This window comes from Heterodontus francisci, chromosome 7 (assembly GCF_036365525.1).
Source record: "Heterodontus francisci isolate sHetFra1 chromosome 7, sHetFra1.hap1, whole genome shotgun sequence".
NCBI classification, from domain to species: domain Eukaryota; kingdom Metazoa; phylum Chordata; class Chondrichthyes; order Heterodontiformes; family Heterodontidae; genus Heterodontus; species Heterodontus francisci.
In genome coordinates, this window is record NC_090377.1 from 23831392 (window position 1) to 23854196 (window position 22805).

The 22805-nt window shown below is 43.4% G+C and overlaps 1 protein-coding gene across 4 annotated transcripts in view; it reads left to right on the top strand.

The window, feature by feature from the left end:
- epb41l5 (erythrocyte membrane protein band 4.1 like 5) overlaps window positions 1-22805 on the top strand; it is a 169204-nt gene that overhangs the window by 119184 nt on the left and 27215 nt on the right. For 2 of the 4 annotated variants that reach the window (XM_068034882.1, XM_068034883.1), the window contains exons 16-18: window positions 15485-15654; window positions 20936-21039; window positions 21466-21567. In XM_068034882.1, the coding sequence (XP_067890983.1) occupies window positions 15485-15654; window positions 20936-21039; window positions 21466-21567 (376 nt within the window). Of the gene's footprint in view, window positions 1-4159; window positions 5700-15484; window positions 15655-20935; window positions 21040-21465; window positions 21568-22805 lie in introns of those variants that run through there. The other 2 variants (XM_068034884.1, XM_068034885.1) reach the window with 2 other exon arrangements.

Below are 22805 nucleotides of genomic sequence, written 5' to 3' on the forward strand. Positions count from 1 at the left end.
ACTGTTCAGATTGGCAGAAGTGTCGAGAACCAGGGGACACTGATTTAAGTTGAATGACAAAAGAACCAAACTGAGGAAAAACATTTTTACGCAGCAATTGGTTAGGATCTGGAATGCACTGCCTGAGAGTGTGGTGGAGGCTGATTCAATCGTGACTTTCAAAAGCGAATTGGATAATTATCTGAAGAGAGAAAATTTGCAGGGCTATGGAGAAAGGGTAGGGGATTGGGACTAGGTGTGTTCCTCTTGCAGAGAGCTGGCATAGACACGACAGGTTGAATGGCCTCCTTCTGTGCCATAACCATTCGATGGTTTATATAACATCTTTCATGCCCTCAGGACAACCCAAAACGCTTTACAGCCATTGAAGCACTTATGAAGTGTAGACACTGTTATGTAGGAAATGTGGCAGCTAATTTTGTGCACAGCAAGCTCCCACAAACAGCACTGTAATAATGACCACTGTGACAATAGTTGAGGGGTAAATATTGTCCAGAAAAACTGACTTGAAGCACTGATGTGTTTGCTCGTATGTTTTTTTTTATTCATTCATGGGAAGTGGGCATCGCTGACTAGGCCAGTATTTATTGCCCATCCCTAATTGCCCTTGAGAAGGTGGTGGTGAGCTGCCTTCTTGAACCGCTGCAGTCCATGTGGGGTAGGTACACCCACAGTGCTGTTGAGAAGGGAGTTCCAGGATTTTGACCCAGCGACAGTGAAGGAATGGCGATATAGTTCCAAATCAGGATGGTGTGTGGCTTGGAGGGGAACTTGCAGGCAGTGGTGTTCCTATTTATCTGCTGCCCTTGTTCTTCTAGGTGGTAGAGGTTGCGGGTTTGGAAGGAGCCTTGGTGAGTTGCTGCAGTGCATCTTGTTGATGGTAAACTTTGCTGCCACTGTGCGTTAGTGGTGAAGTGAGTGAATGTTGAAGGTGATGGGTGGGGTGCCAATCAAGCGGGCTGCTTTGTCCTGGCTGGTGTTGAGTTTCTTGAGTGTTGTTGGAACTGCACCCATCCAGGCAAATGGAGAGTATTTCATCACACTCCTGACTTGTGCCTTGTAGATGGTGGACAGGTGAGTTACTCCCCGCAGAATTTCCAGCCTCTGACCTGCTCTTGTAGCCACAGCATTTATGTGGCTGGTCCGGTTCAGTTTCTGGTCAATGGTAATTCCCAGATGATAGTGGAGGATTCAGCGATGGTAATGCCATTGAATGTCAAGGGGAGATGGGAGAGCCCAGATGCAATCTTCAGCCAATCTGATTCACTTCACGTGATATCAAGTAACGACTGAAGGCACTGGATACTGCAAAGGCTGTGGGCCCTGACAACATTCTGGCAATAGTACTGAAGATTTGTGCTCCAGAACTAACCGTGCCCCTAGCCAAACTGTTCTATTACAGCTACAACACTGGCACCACCCTGGGTCTTGTTTGAGATGGCCATTGCCTGGCACTTGTGTGGCATGAATGTTACTTGCCACTTGGCCCAAGTTTGGATGTTATCCTGGTCTTGCTGCTTCAATATCTGAGAGTCACGAATGGTGCTGAACATTGTGCAATTATCAGCGAACATCCCCACTTCTGACCTTATGATGGAGGGAAGGTCATTGAAGCAGCTGAAGATTGTTGGGCCTAGGACACAACCCTGAGGAACTCCTGCAGTGATGTCCTGGGACTGAGATGATTGACCTCCAACAGCCACAACCATCTTCCTTTGTGCTAGCTATGACTCCAGCCAGCGGAGGGTTTTCCCCCTGATTCCCATTGACCTTAGTTTTGCTAGGGCTCCTTGATGCCATACTCGTTCAAATGCTGCCTTGATGTCAGGGACAGTCACTCTCACCTCACCTCTTGAGTTCAGCTCTTTTGTCCATGTTTGAACCAAGGCTGTAATGAGGTCAGGAGTTAAGTGGCCCTGGCGGAACCCAAACTGAGCGTCACTGAGCAGGTTATTGCTAAGCAAGTGCTGCTTGATGGCACTGTTGATGACACCTTCCATCACTTTACTGATGATCGAGAGTAGACTGATGGGGCGATTATTGGCCAGGTTGGATTTGTCCTGCTTTTGTGTATAGGGCATACTTGGGAAATTTTCCACAATGCCAGGTAAATGCCAGTGTTGTAGCTGTATTGAAACAGTTTGGCTAGAGGTGCAGTTAGTTCTGGAGCACAAGTCTATTGGTGGAATGTTTTCAGGGCCTGTGGCCTCTTGCAGTATCCAGTGCCTTCAGCCATTTCTTGATTTCGCGTGGAGTGAATTGAATTGACTGAAGACTGGCCTCTGTGATGCTTGGGACCTCAGGAAGAGGCTGAGATGGATCGTCCATTCGGCACTCCTGGCTGAAGATGGATGCAACTGCCTCAGCCTTGTCTTTTGCTCTGATGTGCTGGGCTCCCCCATCATTGAGGATGGGGATATTTGTGGAGCCTCCTCCTCTTGTTAGTTGTTTAATTGTCCACCACCATTCACGGCTGGATGCGGCAGGACTTCAGAGCTTAGATCTGATATGTTGGTTGTGGGATCACTATCTATCACATGCTGCTTCTGCTATTTGGCATGCAAGTAGTCCTGTGTTGTAGCTTCACCAGGCTGCCACCTCACTTTTCGGTATGCCTGCTGCTGCTCCTGCCATTCCCTCCTACACTCTGCATTAAACCAGGGTTGGTCCAGTTTCGGTTGAGTTTTCTTTCACAACTATCAAATAAACTGGTACTCATAGTAATATTACCAGGTTTCATCTTGCATTTCTGAGAGTGAGAGTGCTACCACTCAGTCATGGCTATTGAGAGTCAGTGGCACCTCAATCGTATCAGGAACCTGAATTCTGCTCAACTGCTCATTTTCACTGGAACGATGGAGGTGGAGGGGCGACATGATAGAGGTTTACAAAGTTATGAGTGGCATGGACAGAGTGAATAGTCAGAACCTTTTTCCCAGGGTGGAAGAGTCAGTTACTAGGGGACATAGGTTTAAGGTGCGAGGGGCAAATTTTAGAGGGGATGTGCGAGGCAAGTTCTTTACACAGAGGGTGGTGAGTGCCTGGAACTTGCTGCCGGGGGAGATGGTGGAAGCAGATACGATAGCAACGTTTAAGAGGCATCTTGACAAATATATGAATAGGATGGGAATAGAGGGAAGTACAGAAGGTGTTAGTTTAGGCAGGCATCAAGATCGGTGCAGGCTTGGAGGGCCGAATGGCCTGTTCCTGTGCTGTACTGTTCTTTGTTCTTTGAGTCAAATCCTCTATGCATGACGCAATTTTTTTTTTTTTGAATTTTCGGGAACATTAGTTCAGGCAAGTGATCTGATTCAATCAAATGAATAATTTGTCAGTGTTGACTTTCTTTTGGCCTTGATCATAACCACCACTAATATTGTACCTTCGTCAGTCATCAAGCGGTGCAGTTGAAGTGCGTTTGGTCTGCCTACATTTCCTCGCCTCCTCCCCACCCCTCACCCTGACCCTGTGTCCAAGATGGGATATAGTTTGACACATTATTTTGATGCAGCACTTCCACCTAGTGGCTGAAACATGTAGTTGTAAAGCTCTGTCTAGTTGGACCTGAGATTTGGATTTGAATGTTAAGTAATAGAGGCCCTTCTGCAGGAGTTGGGCTGTTGGGATTAAATAATGCCCTGAGTAAAGTTAAAATATAACAACAACTTGCATTTATATGGCACCTTTGACATCGTAAAACAGCCCAAGACACTTCACAGCAGTGTAATCAGACAAAAGAAATTGACTTGGAGCCGAAGGCCAATGGGAGTGGGTTTAGACACGAGTCTTAAAGGAGGAGAGAGAGGCGCAGAGGTTTAGGAAGTGAATTCCGGAATGAATAAAACAGTCGTTTAAAAATAGTTGTGAAGGACAAGTTCTGTTTTCTAATATTTACCATTCACAGTTTATGAGAAGTCAAGTCATTACACATTTACTGTATAACTTTGCATTGAGAAAGTTAAAAGTGAAAATCAATACTGCAGTAACAGTGTATGAAGCTGCTAGAGGAGATCTCAATGCTTTAAATCTTTCCTGTCTCTCTCTCTCTCCGTGGCCTTGCACTCTTCCTCCCTCTTTCCTCATGCTTCTTGCAGCCTTGTGTTTCCACTTCCATCCACATCTACCCGTTTCTAACCACTAACTCTGCCCCACGGTCCAGGCTGCCCCATGCTGATGACTACCAACCCGCTGGACGTTTGTGGAACTCGCAGGCTCTGCCCATTGCAGCGGACAGAAACTTCACTGAGTTTGTCTATGAGCATAACCTGAAGAACGCAGCAGCAGAGTAAAAACAATGCCAGCCTTTGTAATCTCAGCTCAAGGAAAGGACGTTTGAGTTGTCTCTCCTCAGTGATAAGTATGCAATGTCTGCAAACTAGGGGAGAGGAGCTGCTGCCTATTCAGTGATGATATACCAAGTGCCTTGAATAGAGGATGGGGGGCGGGGAGGGATGGAAAGAGGGATGTTCATTGAAATCTCTTGGTGATGTAGTCCTATCTTAAAGAATGCTGCATGCACTTTTCTTTTCTCATCAATTTACATTCAAACCAGGTGAGCAGGAAGCAACTGGCTCTGTCAGAAGAAAATAGCTTTGTGCCCATTAATAATGTCCATCACCCCCCCCCCCCCCCCCCACCCATAAAACCCAAGACTCGTTTTGAGAATAACTTAACTCCGCAAAGAATTGTATCCAGTGGCCAAATATCTTCATGCCCCTCCCTTTTTTTTGTGTCTTGTGCATCCAGCCCTAGACTCCAAAAATAGCGTGTTTGGATTTTGAAGGGAAAAAAGGTCAGGGATTCTTATCTTAAATGTTCATGCCTGCATTGAGATTCTTAATTGGGAAAAAATATTGAATGTGTACTATCTCTGTTCTTTTTGAGCAGGAGAGATGTGCAAAGTAGTAAAAATAGCAATGGCTCCATATTAGTCCTGTGTTGATGTCCCTTTAAAGGTGTGTTTCTTGAAAATTGTAATTTGTCAGCCCTCCATTTGGTAGTGTCTGTGCCTCTTTTTTTCACCCACTCCCGCCCCATGTCTGGAATTATCATCAAAATGTCTGGTGTGTTATTTTATTTAAAAGAAATGCTTTTTTGACGCTTGAATGCAGGGGATTAGTACTTCAACCCTTCCCCCCCCCCCCCACCACCCCCAGATGAAGCAGTGCAGGAATACTGCTGGGTGCTATTTTTCATTCTTATTTTGCCATCAGAGGCTTTGTTTATAATTTTTTTTTAAGGGATGTTGAATGTTGAGGCTGCATCTCGTGCAGCAGTGAGTATATCCACAGGACTGCACGCTTCAGAAGAGAAGCCGACTGCTTTCCACACCCCTGTTAATTTGGACCCAAAGCCCGTCATGCAGCAATACAATATTGGCTATGGTGGTGTTTTTGTTTTCGTAAAGGGAATTAAGGGCTTCGGAAAGAGCAAAAAGTAGTTGATGTGGTGTATCTGTACAGGAGCTGGGTGATGCACATATTGGAGTACTTTACTACCCAAGATCATATTAACTGTGCCTGGTATATACAGATCAAATGTCCTTATTGATCCCATTTTGCTCTTATTGATGCTGTCTTTTTCGAGGTTTTTGGAATTGTAAATCAATACTGTTTTGGCTTTAATTTTGTTTCTAATATTGAGCCGTGTTAGTGTGATGAGATTGTTTGGCATCTATAAAGTGCATTTTTATAACCATATTCTGTTACTGTTCTGTATTTCTTCTACTGAAAAACTGTATCATTTGGGCAAGAAAATGCAAGCTTTAGCTTATTTTTGGGTGACTTTCCATGCATCTCAAGAATACTGATTCTACCTATTCATGGTGTTCTGATTTTAAGATTTATCATCCATGAGGCAACAGCACTAAAAGCTGTCTTTCCAAAACCCTAGGGCCTGAAAAATTCAATAAGCACAAACCAACACGTAAGAGATTTTTATTGAGAATTGGTCTGACTTGCCTGGGCTTTGAGGGCTTTGGATTGTTTGGATCTGCATGTCGCCCCAAGGCCACAGGTTAGACACCCATGCATGCGAGTTTTGTTAGAAAAGGCCATTCAATGCCACAAGCCTGTTACATTTTAGCTGACCTGAACCCAGCCCTTCTCTCAGTCACTCAGTCTCGTCTCTTCAGAATCACATTTACTTGTTGCTTGAACACACTTATAATTTTTGCTTCACCCTTTGCAGTTTATTCCACAGACATATTTGTTTTATCGGGGAAAAGGTTCCATGTTCATTCCCAATTTGAATTTTTAGCTTGCCACCCAGGCGGTAGCGTAGTGGTAGTGTCACTGGACTAGTAATGCAGAGGCCTAGGCCAATGCTGCGGAGACATGGATTCGAAATTTGAATTCAATTAATAAAATCTGGAATTAAAAGCTAGTCTAATGGTGACCACGAAACCATTGTCAATTGTTGTAAAAACCCATCTGGTTCACTAATGTCTGCCTTCCTTAGCAATGTGGTTGACTCTGGAGGGCAATTTAGTGATGCAACCTACACTTTAAAAAAAAAAGACTTGCATTTATAGTGTCTTTATAACCTCAAGATATGCCAAAGTGCTTAACAGCCAATAAAATAGTGTTGTCACTGTTATAATGTAGGAAACATGGCAATTTGTGCACAGCAAGCTCCCACAAACAACAATGAGAAAATTACCAGAAAATCTGTTTTAGCGATGTTAGTTAAGGGGTAAATATTGGCCAGGACTCCTGAGATCCCTCCCTTTCTCTTTGAGACGGAGTCATGAGATTTTTTTTACATCCACTTCAGAGAGTAGTCAGGACCTCGGTTTGATGTCTCATCCAAAAGATGGCATCTCTGACAGTGCAGCACTCCCTCAGTACTGCACTGGAGTGGCAGCCGAGATTTTTGTGCTCAAGTCTCTGGAGTAGGGCAAAAGCAAGAAAATTGTGATAAGTTAGAATCATTGAAAGTTTAAGGCACAGAAAGAGGCCACTTGGCCCATCGTGTCTGTGCCGGCCAAAAAAACGATCCACCTATTCTAATCCCACCTTCCAGCATTTGGTCCTTAGCTGTGCAGATTACGGCACTTGAGGTGCATATCCAGACTCCTTTTGAATGAGTTGAGGGTTTCTGCCTCAACTACCCTTTCAGGCAGTGAGTTCCAGACCCCCATCACCCTCTGGGTGAAAAACATTTTCCTCATCTCCCCTCTAATTTTTCTACCAATCACTTTAAATCTATGCTCCCTCATCACTGACCTCTCTGCTAAGCTGAATAGATCCTTCACCTCCACTCTCTCCAGGCCCCTCCAAAATTTTGTACATTTCAATCAGATCTCCCCTCAACCTTCTCTGTTCCAAGGAGAACAACCCCAGCCTATCCAATCTTTCCTCATAGCTGCATTTTTCTAGTCCTGGCAACATCCTCGTAAATCTCCTGTGTACCCTCCCTAGTGCAATTACATCCTTTCTGTAATGAGGTGACCAGAACTGCACACAGTACTCAAGTTGTGGCCTAACCAATGAGTTATACAGTTCCAGCATAACCTCCCTGCTCTTATATTCTATACCTCGGCTAATAAAGGAAAGGATTCCATATGCCTTCTTCACCACCTTATTGACCTGTCCTGCTACCTTCAGGGATCTGTGGACATTCACTTCCTCTACACTTCAGTACTTTCCCATTAATCGTGTATTATAAATTATAAACAATATTTCGGCCTCAACTGAAGTATTGTGTCCAATTCTGGGCACTGCACTTTAGGAAGGATGTGAATGCTTTAGAGAGGATGCAGAAAAGATTTACAAGAATGGTTCCAGCAATGAGAGACTTCAGTAATCTCAGGATTACTACCAGTGCCACGTGATAGTCAGAGTAAAAATGAAAGAATAGTCAGGATGAATGCGTGGCTTGAGAGATGGTGCAGGAAGGAGGGGTTCAGATTTTTGGGACATTGGGACCGGTTCTGGGGGAGGTGGGATTATTACAAATTGGACGGTCTACACCTGGGCCGGACTGGAACCAATGTCCTTGGAGGTGCTTTTGCTAACGCTGTTGGGGAGGGTTTAAACTAATGTGGCAGGGGGATGGGAACCAATTGAGGTCAGTTGACAGTGAGGAGGTAGTAACAAAAGCCTGTAAGAAACTAGATAATGAAGTCAGTGTGACTAAGGGGAAGAGCAGGCAGGGAGCAGATGATGAATATAAAGGGACTGGTGGTCTGAGGTGCATTTGCTTTAATGCAAGAAGTGTAGTTGGTAAGGCAGATGAACTTAGGGCTTGGATTAGTACCTGGGAGTATGATGTTATTGCTATTACTGAGACTTGGTTGAGGGAAGGGCATGTTTGGCAACTAAATATCCCAGGATATCGATGCTTCAGGCGGGATAGAGAGGGAGGTAAAAGGGGTGGAGGAGTTGCATTACTGGTCAAAGAGGATATCACAGCTGTGCTGAAGGAGGGCACTATGGAGGACTCGAGCAGTGAGGCAATATGGACAGAACTCAGAAATAGGAAGGGTGCGGTAACAATGTTGGGGCTGTACTACAGGCCTCCCAACAGCGAGCGTGAGATAGAGGTACAAATATGTAAACAGATTATGGAAAGATGTAGGAGCAACAGGGTGGTGGTGATAGGAGATTTTAATTTTCCCAACATTGACTGGGATTCGCTTAATGTTAGAGGTCCAGATGGAGCAGAATTTGTAAGGAGCATCCAGGAGGGTTTTCTAGAGCAGTATGTAAATAGTCCAACTCGGGAAGGGGCCATACTGGACCTGGTGTTGGGGAATGAGCCCGGCCAGGTTGTTGTTTGGGAATAGTGATCACAATTCCGTAAGCTTTAAAATACTCATGGACAAAGACGAGAGTGGTCCTAAAGGAAGAGTGCTAAATTGGGGGAAGGCCAACTATACCAAAATTCGGCAGGAGCTGGGAAATGTAGATTGGGAGCAGCTGTTTGAAGGTAAATCCACATGTGATATGTGGGAGGCTTTTAAAGAGAGGTTGATTAGCGTGCAGGAGAGACATGTTCCTGTGAAAATGAGGGATAGAAATGGCAAGATTAGGGAACCATGGATGACAGGTGAAATTGTGAGACTAGCTAAGAGGAAAAAGGAAGCATACATAAGGTCTAGGCGGCTGATGAAAGACGAAGCTTTGAAAGAATATCAGGAATGTAGGACCAATCTGAAACGAGGAATTAAGAGGGCTAAAAGGGGTCATGAAATATCTTTAGCAAACAGGGTTAAGGAAAATCCCAAAGCCTTTTATTCATATATAAGGAGAAAGAGGGTAACTAGAGAAAGGATTGGCCCACTAAAGGACAAAGGAGGAATGTTATGCTTGGACTCAGAGAAAATGGGTGAGATTCTAAACGAGTACTTTGCATCGGTATTCACCGAGGAGAGGGACATGACGGATGTTGAGGTTAGGAACAGATGTTTGATTACTCTAGGTCAAGTCGGCATAAGGAGGGAGGAAGTGTTGGGTATTCTAAAGGGCATTAAGGTGGACAAGTCCCCAGGTCCGGATGGGATCTATCCCAGGTTACTGAGGGAAGCGAGAGAGGAAATAGCTGGGGCCTTAACAGATATCTTTGCAGCATCCTTAAACACGGGTGAGGTCCCGGAGGACTGGAGAATTGCTAATGTTGTCCCCTTGTTTAAGAAGGGTAGCAGGGATAATCCAGGAAATTATAGACCGGTGAGCCTGACGTCAGTGGTAGGGAAGCTGCTGGAGAAGATACTGAGGGATAGGATCTATTCCCATTTGGAAGAAAATGGGCTCATCAGTGATAGGCAACATGGTTTTGTGCAGGGAAGGTCATGTCTAACCAACTTAATAGAATTCTTTGAGGAAGTGACAAAGTTGATTGATGAGGGAAGGGCTGTCGATGTCATATACATGGACTTCAGTAAGGCGTTTGATAAGGTTCCCCATGGCAGGCTGATGGAGAAAGTGAAGGCGCTTGGGGTCCAAGGTGTACTAGCTAGATGGATAAAGAACTGGCTGGGCAACAGGAGACAGAGAGTAGCAGTAGAAGGGAGTTTCTCAAAATGGAGACGTGTGACCAGTGGTGTTCCACAGGGATCCGTGCTGGGACCACTGTTGTTTGTGATATACATTAATGATTTGGAGGAAAGTATAGGTGGACTGATTAGCAAATTTGCAGACGACACTAAGATTGGTGGAGTAGCAGATAGTGAAGGGGACTGTCAGAGAATACAGCAGAATATAGATAGATTGGAGAGTTGGGCAGAGAAATGGCAGATGGAGTTCAATCAGGGCAAATGCGAGGTGATGCATTTTGGAAGATCCAATTCAAGAGTGAACTATACAGTAAATGGAAAAGTCCTGGGGAAAATTGATGTCCAGAGAGATTTGGGTGTTCAGGTCCACTGTTCCCTGAAGGTGGCAACGCAGGTAAATAGAGTGGTCAAGAAGGCATACGGCATGCTTTCTTTCATCGGACGGGGCATTGAGTACAAGAGTTGGCAGGTCATGTTACAGTTGTATAGGACTTTGGTTCGGCCACATTTGGAATACTGCGTACAGTTCTGGTCGCCACATTATCAAAAGGATGTGGATGCTTTGGAAAGGGTGCAGAGGAGGTTCACCAGGATGTTGCCTGGTATGGAGGGCGCTAGCTATGAAGAGAGGTTGAGTAGATTAGGATTATTTTCATTAGAAAGACGGAGGTTGAGGGGGGACCTGATTGAGGTGTACAAAATCATGAGAGGTATAGACAGGGTGGATAGCGAGAAGCTTTTTACCAGAGTGGGGGTTTCAATTACTAGAGGACACGAGTTCAAAGTGAAAGGGGAAAAGTTTAGGGGGGATATGCGTGGAAAGTTCTTTACGCAGAGGGTGGTGGGCACCTGGAACGCATTGCCAGCGGAGGTGGTAGATGCGGGCACGATGGAGTCTTTTAAGATGTATCTAGACAGATACATGAATGGGCAGGAAGAAAAGAGATACAGAAGCTTAGAAAATAGGCGACATGTTTAGAGAGAGGATCTGGATCGGCGCAGGCTTGGAGGGCCGAAGGGCCTGTTCCTGTGCTGTAATTATCTTTGTTCTTTGTAGAATGGAAAAGCTGGGATTATTCTCCTTAGAGAAGAGAAGGTTGAGGGGAGATTTGATGGCAGTGCTCAAAATCATGAGGGGTCTGGACAGAGCAGAAAGGAGAAACTGTTCCCACTGGCAGAAGGGTTGAGAACCAGATTTAAGGTGATTGGCAGCGAGTGGTTACAATCTGGAATGCACTGCCCGAGTGCGTGGTGGAGGCAGATTCAATCAAGTCCTTCAAAAGGGAATTGGATAAGCACCTGAAGGGAAGAAAAATTGCAGGGCCATGGGGAAAGGGCAGCGGAGTGGGACTAGCTGAGTTGCTCTTGCAGGGAGCAGGGACTCGATGGTTCGAATGACCTCCTCTGTGATGTAACACAAGAATGGCCACTTGGACAAGATGATGGAGGCCTGCCGCTTCCTATATAGTCAGCAAGTATCAAGCGCTTTAGCAGGGAGCAAAGGAAATGAATAGATTTCGACAACACAACTCATTTATTTGCAGGATGCTATACAGTGCTGAGTGTACTAAAAGAGAACGCACGTTGGTTTGTGTGCCTTTTGAGTTTTTGCATCTGAAATTGAATACATTTGTCGGAGGGATTTCTTCTAGGAATTTCACTTCATTGAATATATGCAAGAAAATCCTCCCCCCTTCTTTTGCTGTACCAGTAGGTGAGAGAACTTGCATACACATCCCACTCCTTCAGACTGATAAAAACCAGACACAAATATCCATGATAAGGCGTTGCGAACTGACTGTTTTTTGGGGGAAGTATATGACTGTAACGTACAGCAATTTTCTTCTTAAATATGTATTTGGGTCATCCAACTTTTTTTTTTAAATGCTCTAGGACTTTGCAGTCCATTCATATGAATCAGTTCAGTCATGCATTTGTAGAGAAACAACCAAATCCCAGTGCTACAATCTCACAATATCAACATTACATTAAGAAGCAGTTTGACTGGTGCCTTGCAGGATTCAATGCTTTCACCATTGAGGCTTGGGTTTCATTTCCGTTTGCTGAATTTTATTTGAGAAATGGTTTGAACAGATATTCTTGAGGGGGTGATGAAACACGCAAACAGTTTTATTTTTCTCTTTTCCCCTGCCCTTCCCAGTTGAACGCATTTATAAATAATCCTGCCTCTTCTTTCGTTTCTCCACTCCTGCATGTGTTGAGTGTTCTGCCATTCCGGCTGAACAGACCCTTCATCATCGATGAGCCATTTGGCCAGCCTCGCCTTGTGGACAGATCTTCATCACTGCCGCCCATGATAGATCCTTAGTTTCTCACCTTTGGAGCGCTGACTGTCTGTTGAACAGCAAGGTTTGCAAGAACATCTAGTTCCCTCATGAACCTATGCCCCATGTTTGTGTGATGAATGATCCAGTGCTGCAGCCAACATCTCAAAGAAAATAATGGAGCTAGTTCGGAAAATACTCTATAAATTTTGTATTTTCAAAACCAGCCACAGCAAGCCTGAAGGTAAAGACAGGCTAATAATTTGATCGTGATCCTTGATCAGAATTCTTGAATTCCTGTCCCCTCTCGGCTTTCTGGAGGGACCATTCCCTCTATGACATTTTTGTTAGCCAGTCTTTCTCTTTCAGGTGCTGGCGATTGTGCGCATTTTCTGTCTTTGTAGCGAGGTTACAAATCCTTTTCCCAGCAAGATAATTCGCCCTGAACAAAATCTTTATTAAACTCCGTGGCCATGAGGCAGTTGATGGTTTAAAGGAATAGAAGCAAAAGTTGTTTAAAATTTAGACATATTTTGATTTTTTAAATCTGAAGATGCGGTTCGAAATTGTTGCCTTCAGGCACTAAATCTGTAGCAATCTCATTATTGAAGGCTTTATTCATGTGCTCTCTATCATATGATTTCTGCTGTCAAGCCTTGATGATCAGAAAATCTATTTTATAAAATGAATGGAAAATGGGATGCAGTCACTGCCGAGAGGCAGACGTACAACCGTAAGGTCCCCCATTAGCACTTTAAGTGTCTGCTTACTGATGTTTCCACTCTGAATTCCCCAAGCAAGGATTTGGTAGTGAAGGCTAAAATTGAAGGAGAAAAGAGAATGTGCACTTAAAAGGCTACAATTTATTTTTTTCCTACTTGAATGAAGGTTATTTTTTTCAAGGAAGTCTTCGAACGAATTGTATTGTGTAGCATTTTCATGACCAATAACATTTTAGATAGTGTATGGAATAATTACACTGACTAATCATCCCTCTTTAATATGGACTGTTAACTATTTTATATGAAAACAAAAGCTTTCAATAATATTGCGCCTTTAACTTGGCATTGTTACACGGGGTTAGAATGTCTCTCTTTAGGCACTGCACAGGGGGATGAGGGCTGAACAGGATGATGTAAGTCTTGATGATGTTTAGCTGGAGAAAGCTTATTCTACATCAGTGTAGAGGTGTCCACGCTTTAGAATCATGGAATCTTATAGCACAGAAGAAGGCCATTCAGGCCTGTTTCGGGGGTCTGAAATGGAATATGGTGTCCGTTTTGTGCTGCCGATCCTTCCCGACTAAGATCAGCAAACTCAACACTGACTGGGAATTAAATCTTTCAGTTTGTGTTCCTCCATATGACTCTGATATGTTTACATCGTGAGCCTGGGAGGGCACTGCTCTTGCATCAATTTATTTTATTCTCTTCCTCCAATTGCTCTTATCTCAGTGCCTCCCTTGACGCTGCTTTGAAAATCCGAACTCCCCACCAATTGTGCCCTACCACAGTGGCGCAGTGTGCTGATGGATTATGTATTGTGCTGCCTATTCAGAGGTTTTTGCATTATAGAAATTGTAGAGAGATAGCAATTTTAATGTCTCATTTTCAGAAATGCTTTAAAGGTTGTTGAAAATCTGATCTTCCATCTGTTGTAACTGAAGCAGGTAAGGATTCTCACATAATTGTGCAAAAACAGATGCAAGTGCTTATACCTCTCTGAGGTTAAACGATGACTCTTGGCATGGCCATGGCCTAGGATGAAGGTACACTTTATTGTTGAACGTTTGCTACATGCCTGTGATGTGACTAATAAAGTGTGGGACAACTGCATTGGACAATAAGGCTAATTAGTGACTGTGCATCTACCTGTGGCTCCTTGGGCTCGTGCTAAAAATAGTTTCAATCACGTGATTTTAACTGGTGAATTGAGCAACTGATTGACGGGGCTCAGCGGTTTCCAATGACTCAAAGTAAAATTCGATTCTGAGACTTTATTCCAGGAGTTTTTGCCGGTGGTTTGGGGGTCAAGTTCTTTGATTCTGTGCATTTTTTCCTTGAAATCTCAAATTGTTGGCCGTGATGCTTTAAGTAGTTGTTGCCTCCACCATTGCCAATAAGCTAATGGAAGCATCAATGATTGTAACACAACCAAATCGGCCATTTGACTTTTGACTCAGTATTTAAAAGGATACAGTGTTCATGAGATTTGTGAGGAAGTAATGTTCTGCCAATCTCCTAACAATAAGATACTGGTCAGAAGGTACATTACTGCATTAGTTACACACGAAGGGCTGAATTTAGTGTGACTGTTTGGAGCGGGAATGGTAGCATGGGGTGGGGGGGGGGGGAAGACAGAAAATCACGTCTAAAGCGTTCACCCAGAAATCCGTCCTGGCCTGTCTCCCTTCTGTTATTGGATCCTTTTAACCTGCAAGTGGAAAGAGGAAGATAGTCGTACTTTGGGCCTCCATTGTGCAGAGTGGCCGCCCACCAAGTGATCGTGGTGGGCTGGCCGCCCATGTGACTAGTGGGAATGGCATCCACTTCCAGGTCCGGGGCTGGGATCCGCGGTGGGCTCACTAAATTCAGCTTGAATACAATGCAGCAAGGCTCTCCTGACTCTCTCTTTCTCCCGCCCCCCCACCCCAAATAACTCTTTATGACCATCTCATGGCAGTACCCCTTTAATGGTTACCAACCCTTTGAGCACTATGGTGGCATTTTTGCTACAAAGTGTAACCTACAAAAAAATCGACAGAAACTAAATACTGCAGATACTGGAAATCTCGAATAAACACTGAAAATACTGGAAACACTTAAGAGAAAAACAAAGCTAACGTTTCAGGTTGATGACCTTTTGTCAGGAAATGGTTGTCTTGAAATGTTACCTTTGTTGCAAAGCTACTTTTAGAACAGGAATGAGCCAGGAGGAAGGCTGCCTTCCCCAAGGGTGTACCATCAAATATTTGTGCACCTGTTGAAATTTTGAAGTTTCATTCAGTACTCAAAGGGTTAACAAAAGCAATTGAACCTGAATTAAGCTGGCTGAAAAATCAATGGCGGTGGTCATGAAATTGCTTTCTTCTTCTGTGGCTTACATGCATGTGGGTGTTCATTCAAAATCTTGAAACTGCCTGAACGTTCGAGTACTGAAGCATTGCTTAAGACGGTGTTGCTGATTTTCCTGTCATTCGCAGCATGCAGAAAACAGACATATTAGATACCAAAGAGCTGCTGGAGACTTGTGTGGATGAGGTCATAGGAGTGGCTGTTACCATGACAGCACCGGGAACGTCAGAGGAGTTGGTTCAAGGTTTGACCTCTGCTGGGACAAATGAGAGTGCACGTGAAAAACCAGATTCAACTGGTAAGAGGCGGACTGCTTTAGGTCCAGAAAGCATAATGTGATAGTCGGACAAGCGTGTTGTGCTATATAATTTGAGGTGCACAAAATTATAAGTAATACTTGCATTTATGTAGCTCTTTATCACATCAAAACTAGTTGCAGCATGTCGCACAATGAATTAGTTTTGAGTTACAGTAAGTATTGTATACACAAGTTATAGTTGAAGGTGTAAAGTTTATTTTAAAAACTGTTTATTATGAATGGGCATCTGTGTTCAGCTAATCACTTGATGGACAGTGGTCTCTTGGTACACCAGGAACAGTTTTTGAGGACCTTCTGTTAAGCTCGTTCAACACTCAGGCACTCTACCTCCCTACAATCTACAGGCAACTGTTAAAATGCAAATGCTATCAAGATCACTTGCCTTATTTTGTCTTCCTTTCGATGGCTTGTATCCTGCACTATGGGCCTTGCACCTTGATCTAGGTTTTCTAATTTAAACAGAAGACTCCAGTTGTTGCCCACAACTCCATATAATATGAACATACAAACATACGAATTAGGAGCAGGAGTAGGCCACTCGGCCCTTCGAGCCTGCTCCGCTATTCAGTAAGTTCATGGGTGAACTGATTACTCCACATGGCCACCTACCCCCGATAACCTTTCACCCCCTTGCTTATCAAGAATCTATCTGCCTCTGCCTTAAAAATATTCAAAGACTCTGCTTCCACCACCTTTTTGAGGAAGAGAATTCCAAAGACTCATGACCCTCTGAGAGAAAAGATTTCTCCTCATCTTTGTCTTAAATGAGCGACCTCTTACTTATAAACAGTGACCGTGGTTCTATATTGTCCCACAAGGGGGAGCATCCTTTGTACATCCACCCAGTCAAGACCCCTCAGGATCTTGTATTTCAATCAAGTTTCCTCTTACTCTTCTAATTTCCAGTGGTTACAAGCCTAGCCTGTCCAATCTTTCATCATAAGACAGCCCGCCCATTCCAGGCATTAGTCTAGTAAACCTTCTCCGTACTGCCTCCAACGCATTTATGTCCTTCTTCAAATAAGGAGACCAGTACCGTACACAGTACTCCAGATGTGGTGTCACCAATGCCCTGTATAGTTGAAGCATAATCTCCCTACTTTTGTATTCAATTGCCCTCGCGATAAACGATAACATTCTATTAGCTTTCCTAATTACGTGCTGTACCTGCATACTAACCTTTTGCAATTCATGCACTAGGACACCCAGATTCCTCGGCATCTCAGAGCTCTGCAATCTCTCACCATTTAGATAAATGCTTCTTTTTTATTCTTCCTACCAAAGTGGACAGTTACACACTTTCCAACTTATACTCCAGTTGCCAGGTCTTTGCCCACTCACAACCCATCTATATCCCTTTGCAGCCTCCTTCTGCCCTCTTCAGAAGTTACTTTCCTACCTATCTCTGTGCCATCAGCAATTTAGCAACCATACCTTTGGTTCCTTCATCTAAGTCATTTATGTAAATTGTAAAAAGTTGAGGCCCCAGCACAGATCCCTGTGGCACACCATTCGTTACATCTTGCCAACCAGAAAATGACCCATTTATGCCTACTCTCTGTTTCCTGTTAGCTAGCCAATCTTCTATCCATGCCAATATGTTACCCCCTACAGCATTTATTATTACAGTGATCATTTAGGAATGCTCCGGATCAGAAGGCAGCGCTACTCCAGCCAACATCAGCATCCAGGTCCCGGTACACGATTCATTTTCTGCAATAACCTTTGATGTGGTACCTTATCAAATGCCTTCTGGAAAATAACAAGTACAATATATCCACCAGTTCCCCTTTATCTAGAGCACATGTAACTCCCTCAAAGAACTCCAATAAATTTGTTAAACATGATTTCCTTTTCACAAAACCATGTTGATTCTGCCTGATTACCTTGAACTTTTCTAAATGCCCTGCTATAACATCTTTAATAATAGCTTCTAACAGTTTCCCTAAGACAGATGTTAAGCTAACTGGCCTGTAGTTTCCTGCTTTCTGTCTCCCTCCCTTTTTGAATAAAGGAGTTACATTTGCTAGTTTCCAATCTAACGGAACTTTCCCCGAATCTAGGGAATTTTGGAAAATTAAAAGCAACGCATGAACTATCCCACTAGCCGCTATTTTTTCACACCCTGGGATGAAGTCCATCAGGACTCGGGAACTTGTCAGCCCACAGCTCCAACAATTTGTTCAGTACCACTTCCCTGGTGATTGTAATTTTTCTTGAGTTCCTCCCTCCCTTCCATTTCCTGATTTACAGCTAATACTGGAATGTTACTTGTATCCTCAATAATGAAGCCCGATGCAAAATATCTGTTCAATTCATCTGCCATCTCCTTATTATCCATTATTCCCCAGGCTCACTTTTTATAGGACCAACGCTCACTTTGTTAACTATTTTTTTCTTTTTTAAATATCTATAGAAACTCTTACTACCCGTCTTTATATTTCCAGATAGCTTTCTTTCGTACTCTAATTTTACCTTCCTTATCAATCTTTTAGTCATTCTTTGCTGTTTTTTTATATTCTGTCCAATCTTCTGACCTGCCTCCCATCTTTGCACAATTATAGGCTTTTGCTTTAAGTTTGATGCTATCTTTAACTGTTTTAGTTAACCACGGATGGTGGGTCCCACCCTTGGAATTTTTCTTTCTCATTGAAATGTATCTATTTTGTGTATTCTGAAATATCCCCTTAAATGTCTGCCACTGCATCTCTATTGACCTATCCCTTAACCTGATTTGCCAGTTCAATTTAGCTAGCTCTGCTTTCATGTCCTTATTGTTGCCCTTATTTAAGTTTAAAATACTAGTCTTGGACCCTCTCTTCTCTCCCTCAAACTGAATGTAAAATTCAATCATATTATGATCGCTGCTACCTAGGGGCGCCTTAACTATGAAGTAATTAATTAATCCTATATCATTGCACAATACCAGGTCTAGTATAGCCTGCTCTCTGGTTGGCTCCAGAATGTATTGTTCCAAGAAATGATCCCAAAAACATTCTTTGTGCTCCTCATCTAGGCTACCTCTGCCCATCTGATTTTTCCTGTCTATATGTAGGTCAAAATCCCCCATAATTATCGCTTTACCTTTCTGACAAGCTGCCATTATTTCTTCCTTTATACCCCGTCCTACAGTGTGGTTAATGTTAGGTGGCCTGTACACCACTCCCACAAGTGACTTCTTGCCTCTATAATTTCTCATCTCTACCCAAACTGCTTCTACATCCTGGTCTCCTGAATGTAGGTCATCCTTCTCTATTGCGCTAATACCATCATTAATTAACAGAGCTACCCCTCCACCTTTTCTTAGCTTCCTGTCCTTTGTAAATGTCCTTTCTAATTTCTACCCTTCAATATTCAGGTCCCAATCTATTGTCGTCCTGCAGCCATGTCTCTGTAATGGCTATCAGATCATACTTATTTATTTCTATTTGCACTCTCAGTTCATCTGTTTTGTTTTGAATGCTATGTACATTCAGATACAGAGCCTTTAGTTGTGTCCTTTTTATTATTTTTATAACCTCTAGCCTTATCTGTTGATTTACTCTTAGGTTTGTATGCTCTGTCCCTTCCTGTCACAGTCTATCATTTCCCATATTAATACCTTTCTCTCCTGCCTTGATTTACCATATCTTCCCAAATTTGATCCCTTGCCCCCACTATTCAGTTTAAAACCCTCTCTACTTTGCCTGATTGTCCTCAATACTGATGCAATGGTTTTACTGATTTTCGTGTTCAGATCTTTCCATGGCCTTACCCTGTCCCTATCTCTTTAATCTCTCGAACCTTACAACCCTCCAAGATCTCTGAGCCCCTCCAAATCAAGCCTCTTGAGCATCCCCGATTTTCATCATGCCACCATTGGCAGGTGTGCCTTCGGATGTCGAGACCCTAAACTCTGGAGTTCCCTCCCTAAACCTCCTAGCTTCACTATCTCTGTCTCCTCCTTTTAAGTCACTCCTTAATGTCTACCTCCTTTGAGACCAAGCTTTAGTTTATTTGTCCTAATATCTCGTGGCTCAGTGTCAAATTTTGTCTGATAATGCTCCTGTGAATCACCTTGGGACCTTTTTACCACATTAAAGGTGCAATACAAATGCAGGTTGTTGATTAGCAGAGTTTTCATGTTTGAGATATTTGCTTGGATCCAGCATCATCAGTCACTCTGGCATCCTCAATGATCTGGGGCTGGATTTTCAAAACAGGGTTGGGAATCTGATACCTGGATAATTTCTGGGTCCCGACCTCCCGCCTCAATTGCGTTGCTCATGCGGCGCTGTTGTGAAACGTTAATGCCCTAATTGGGCAGGAGGCAAGCTCAGTGCCCAGTTAGTGAAGCCAAGCCTCTCCAGGAAGCAGGAAGCTGCCTGCAGAACACGAGTGGCAAAGGAAGACTGCAGCCTTGATGGGGCCTGCTGCCAACTTGCTAAAGAGAGAGCAGCTCCTTAGAGGGCCAACAGCATAAAAGATGCTGAAAAATCCAAATGAGGGTAATGCCCATGATCTGGCGCAGGGCTCCATAATTTTTAACCTTTTTAAAACAAAAAGTTTCCCTTCGCCCCACTGTGAACCTGGCAGCCATGCACTAACCTACACCAGACTAATTGGGTTCACTGGAATCAAAATTGAAAATGTCAGTCTCTACCTTCCTGGCCCCTTAACAAGCTCCTCGAGGAGCTTCATGGGTGGTTAACTGGAGGTGAGCGGTTTCTCCATCCCCTACCTCCCCACTCCCTCCCCGCCCTCTTCAAAAATTGAAGTCTGTCCCAGAGACGCCGTCCCTGACGGTGATTTTTAAATTGCATCCGCAACCTGTCCCAACCCCGCCAGCATTTGAGAATTTGGTCCCTGGAGTCAGCTGACTCCTACTGCCCAATATGTAGACAGACATACACTGCTTATGTAAATATTACACATGTCACAATGTGAATTCTCCTCAATTTATGGCAAGTGAACGCAGAAGTTCCATCATGGCAATGCCTAGCTTTAGATTAATAGCTATTATTTGCATGAAGCATATGCATCAACGGTATCCACTTTTCCCTGCGAATAATCAATTTTCCTACACTCAGTTATGAAAAATAATAGAAATGTAAACTGGGCAACTCAACATGTTGTTGCTAGTGGTCCCTCAGAATGAGGTTGCATGGGGGAGGGGACAGCTGCTGCATTTACTCGATGAATTGTTTTCAGTGGGAGCTAGGGGACTGTTTTAATTTAACTGCTCATTACTGATCCCCTTTTGCCTCTCTTCGTTTTTCAGCACTGGAGGAAGTAGTAGCGAAACTGAAACAGCTCCAGATAGAGAGCAGTCCTGTGTCCAGGACCAGGCCCAATTTAAATTTCAATGTGAATGTCAATAAACAGGTAAGAATAAGATTAGTGGGGGTTTTACTGTGGTTTTAAATGAGTTACCTGTGTCAAATAAACTCCTCCTTTGCCAAGCGATGCTGTTGGCCAGTACATGGGCACTGGTGATGTTACAACTCATGTTGCTGATTGAAAATGAACTGTTCATATTTCAAATTGTTTGCAGATATTGAATGCAAAGTCTATTGTTATGATCTCAGTAACTTTTTCTAAAAAGAAAATAAAACTCCAAGTTATTAACTGAAAGAATTGTGCCACAAGATTTCATGTATTAAACAAATACCTTTGATGTACGAGAGTTAAATGAAGCAAGCATTACTAACTTAATCTAATTTGTAATCACACATTTTAAATTCAAAATCTCAACAGAACACTCCCCGTTTGATGTTTACTTCCACCCAAGATTTCCCCTATACTTTACAGGGTCTTGAGGATTCATTCACTTCTCCTGGGACCAATCCAAGGTGTGTCACAGCTCCCAGGAATTCACTCCGATTCGCCTTAGTTTCCCAGCAATCTTCCCAGGTGAGGCATTTCTTGGGGATTCTCCCACTAGCAACTAGCTAGGCAAACCCTCCAGCCCTACTTCAACACCTCACAAAATTTGGATTTCCCAGATCAAGCATGGGCCTCACTTGCATCCTTGTATAGGGACTTCAAATCAGAAAGCACCTTTGGCTCCTGATAGCCCTTTGCTACTGGGTCTCAGTTTCTGGCAGTTTCTCTCTCCGCTTAGTTCAAGGTGCTCCAAAACACAGACTAACTTTCTATGAGAAATCATAGAGATAAAAACCCAAGACCAAAAGGCATCTCCCTGCATAATCTATCTCCACAGCAATGTGGTACATCTGGGATGTCCCAGATGGCAATTCAAGCTAATTAACTCCAATTCCAAAACAACGCTTTTGGTTCTGGGTACCCGCATGAATAATTCACATTGGTAATAAAGGCAGGGCAATTCTTTCAAGACTTACTGACTTCAGCTCCCCAACTAAATGGGCTCACCTGCTGTTTCATGGCTCTCACCCCTCTAACTCGGACCCTGTAAGTACAAATGGAATGACCTTTGAAGTGTAGGTACCTTAGGTGGTCTGGCAATCTCTTAAGTTCCAGAGTTTCAATTACGTTACATCAACAAATATAATTTCCCTAAAACTAAAAGTGATCTCTTACCCAAATAAATAAATGAACTAGATGATCGTGACTATTTACATTGCATAAGAACATCACACAGCCTCAGAAAAAAGGCTATTTAACTTATAAGAATATCAGAAATAGGAATAGGGCTAGTTTATTCAGCCCTTCAAGCCTGCTCTGCCCTTCAATAAGACCATGGCTGATCATCTACCTCAACTCCAACTTCCCTTAATTCCCTTTGTATCCAAAAAATCTGTTGATCTATCTCTTTGAAGACACTCAATGACTGAGCATCCACAGCCCTCAGGTAGAGAATTCCAAAGGTTCACAACCCTTTGAGTGAAACAATTTCTCCTCATCATATTCTAAGACTGTGACCCCTATCAAGTCAACTCCTTCCATGAGCCATATACAATTTACTCTAACATAGTTTACACTTCACTCATTTAACCTCCTGAAGGAGGGTTTTAATTCAAACTCCCTCATCCCCTGAAGAAATCGGACAAAGCACCAGATTTGTACGTCTGTCCTACAGTTTCACCGCTAACGCCCCAAAGTGTATTTTTTCTTATTTGCATAACTGAGTGGCTTGAACATTGCAGCAGAGGCCAACATTTTGCTCCTTG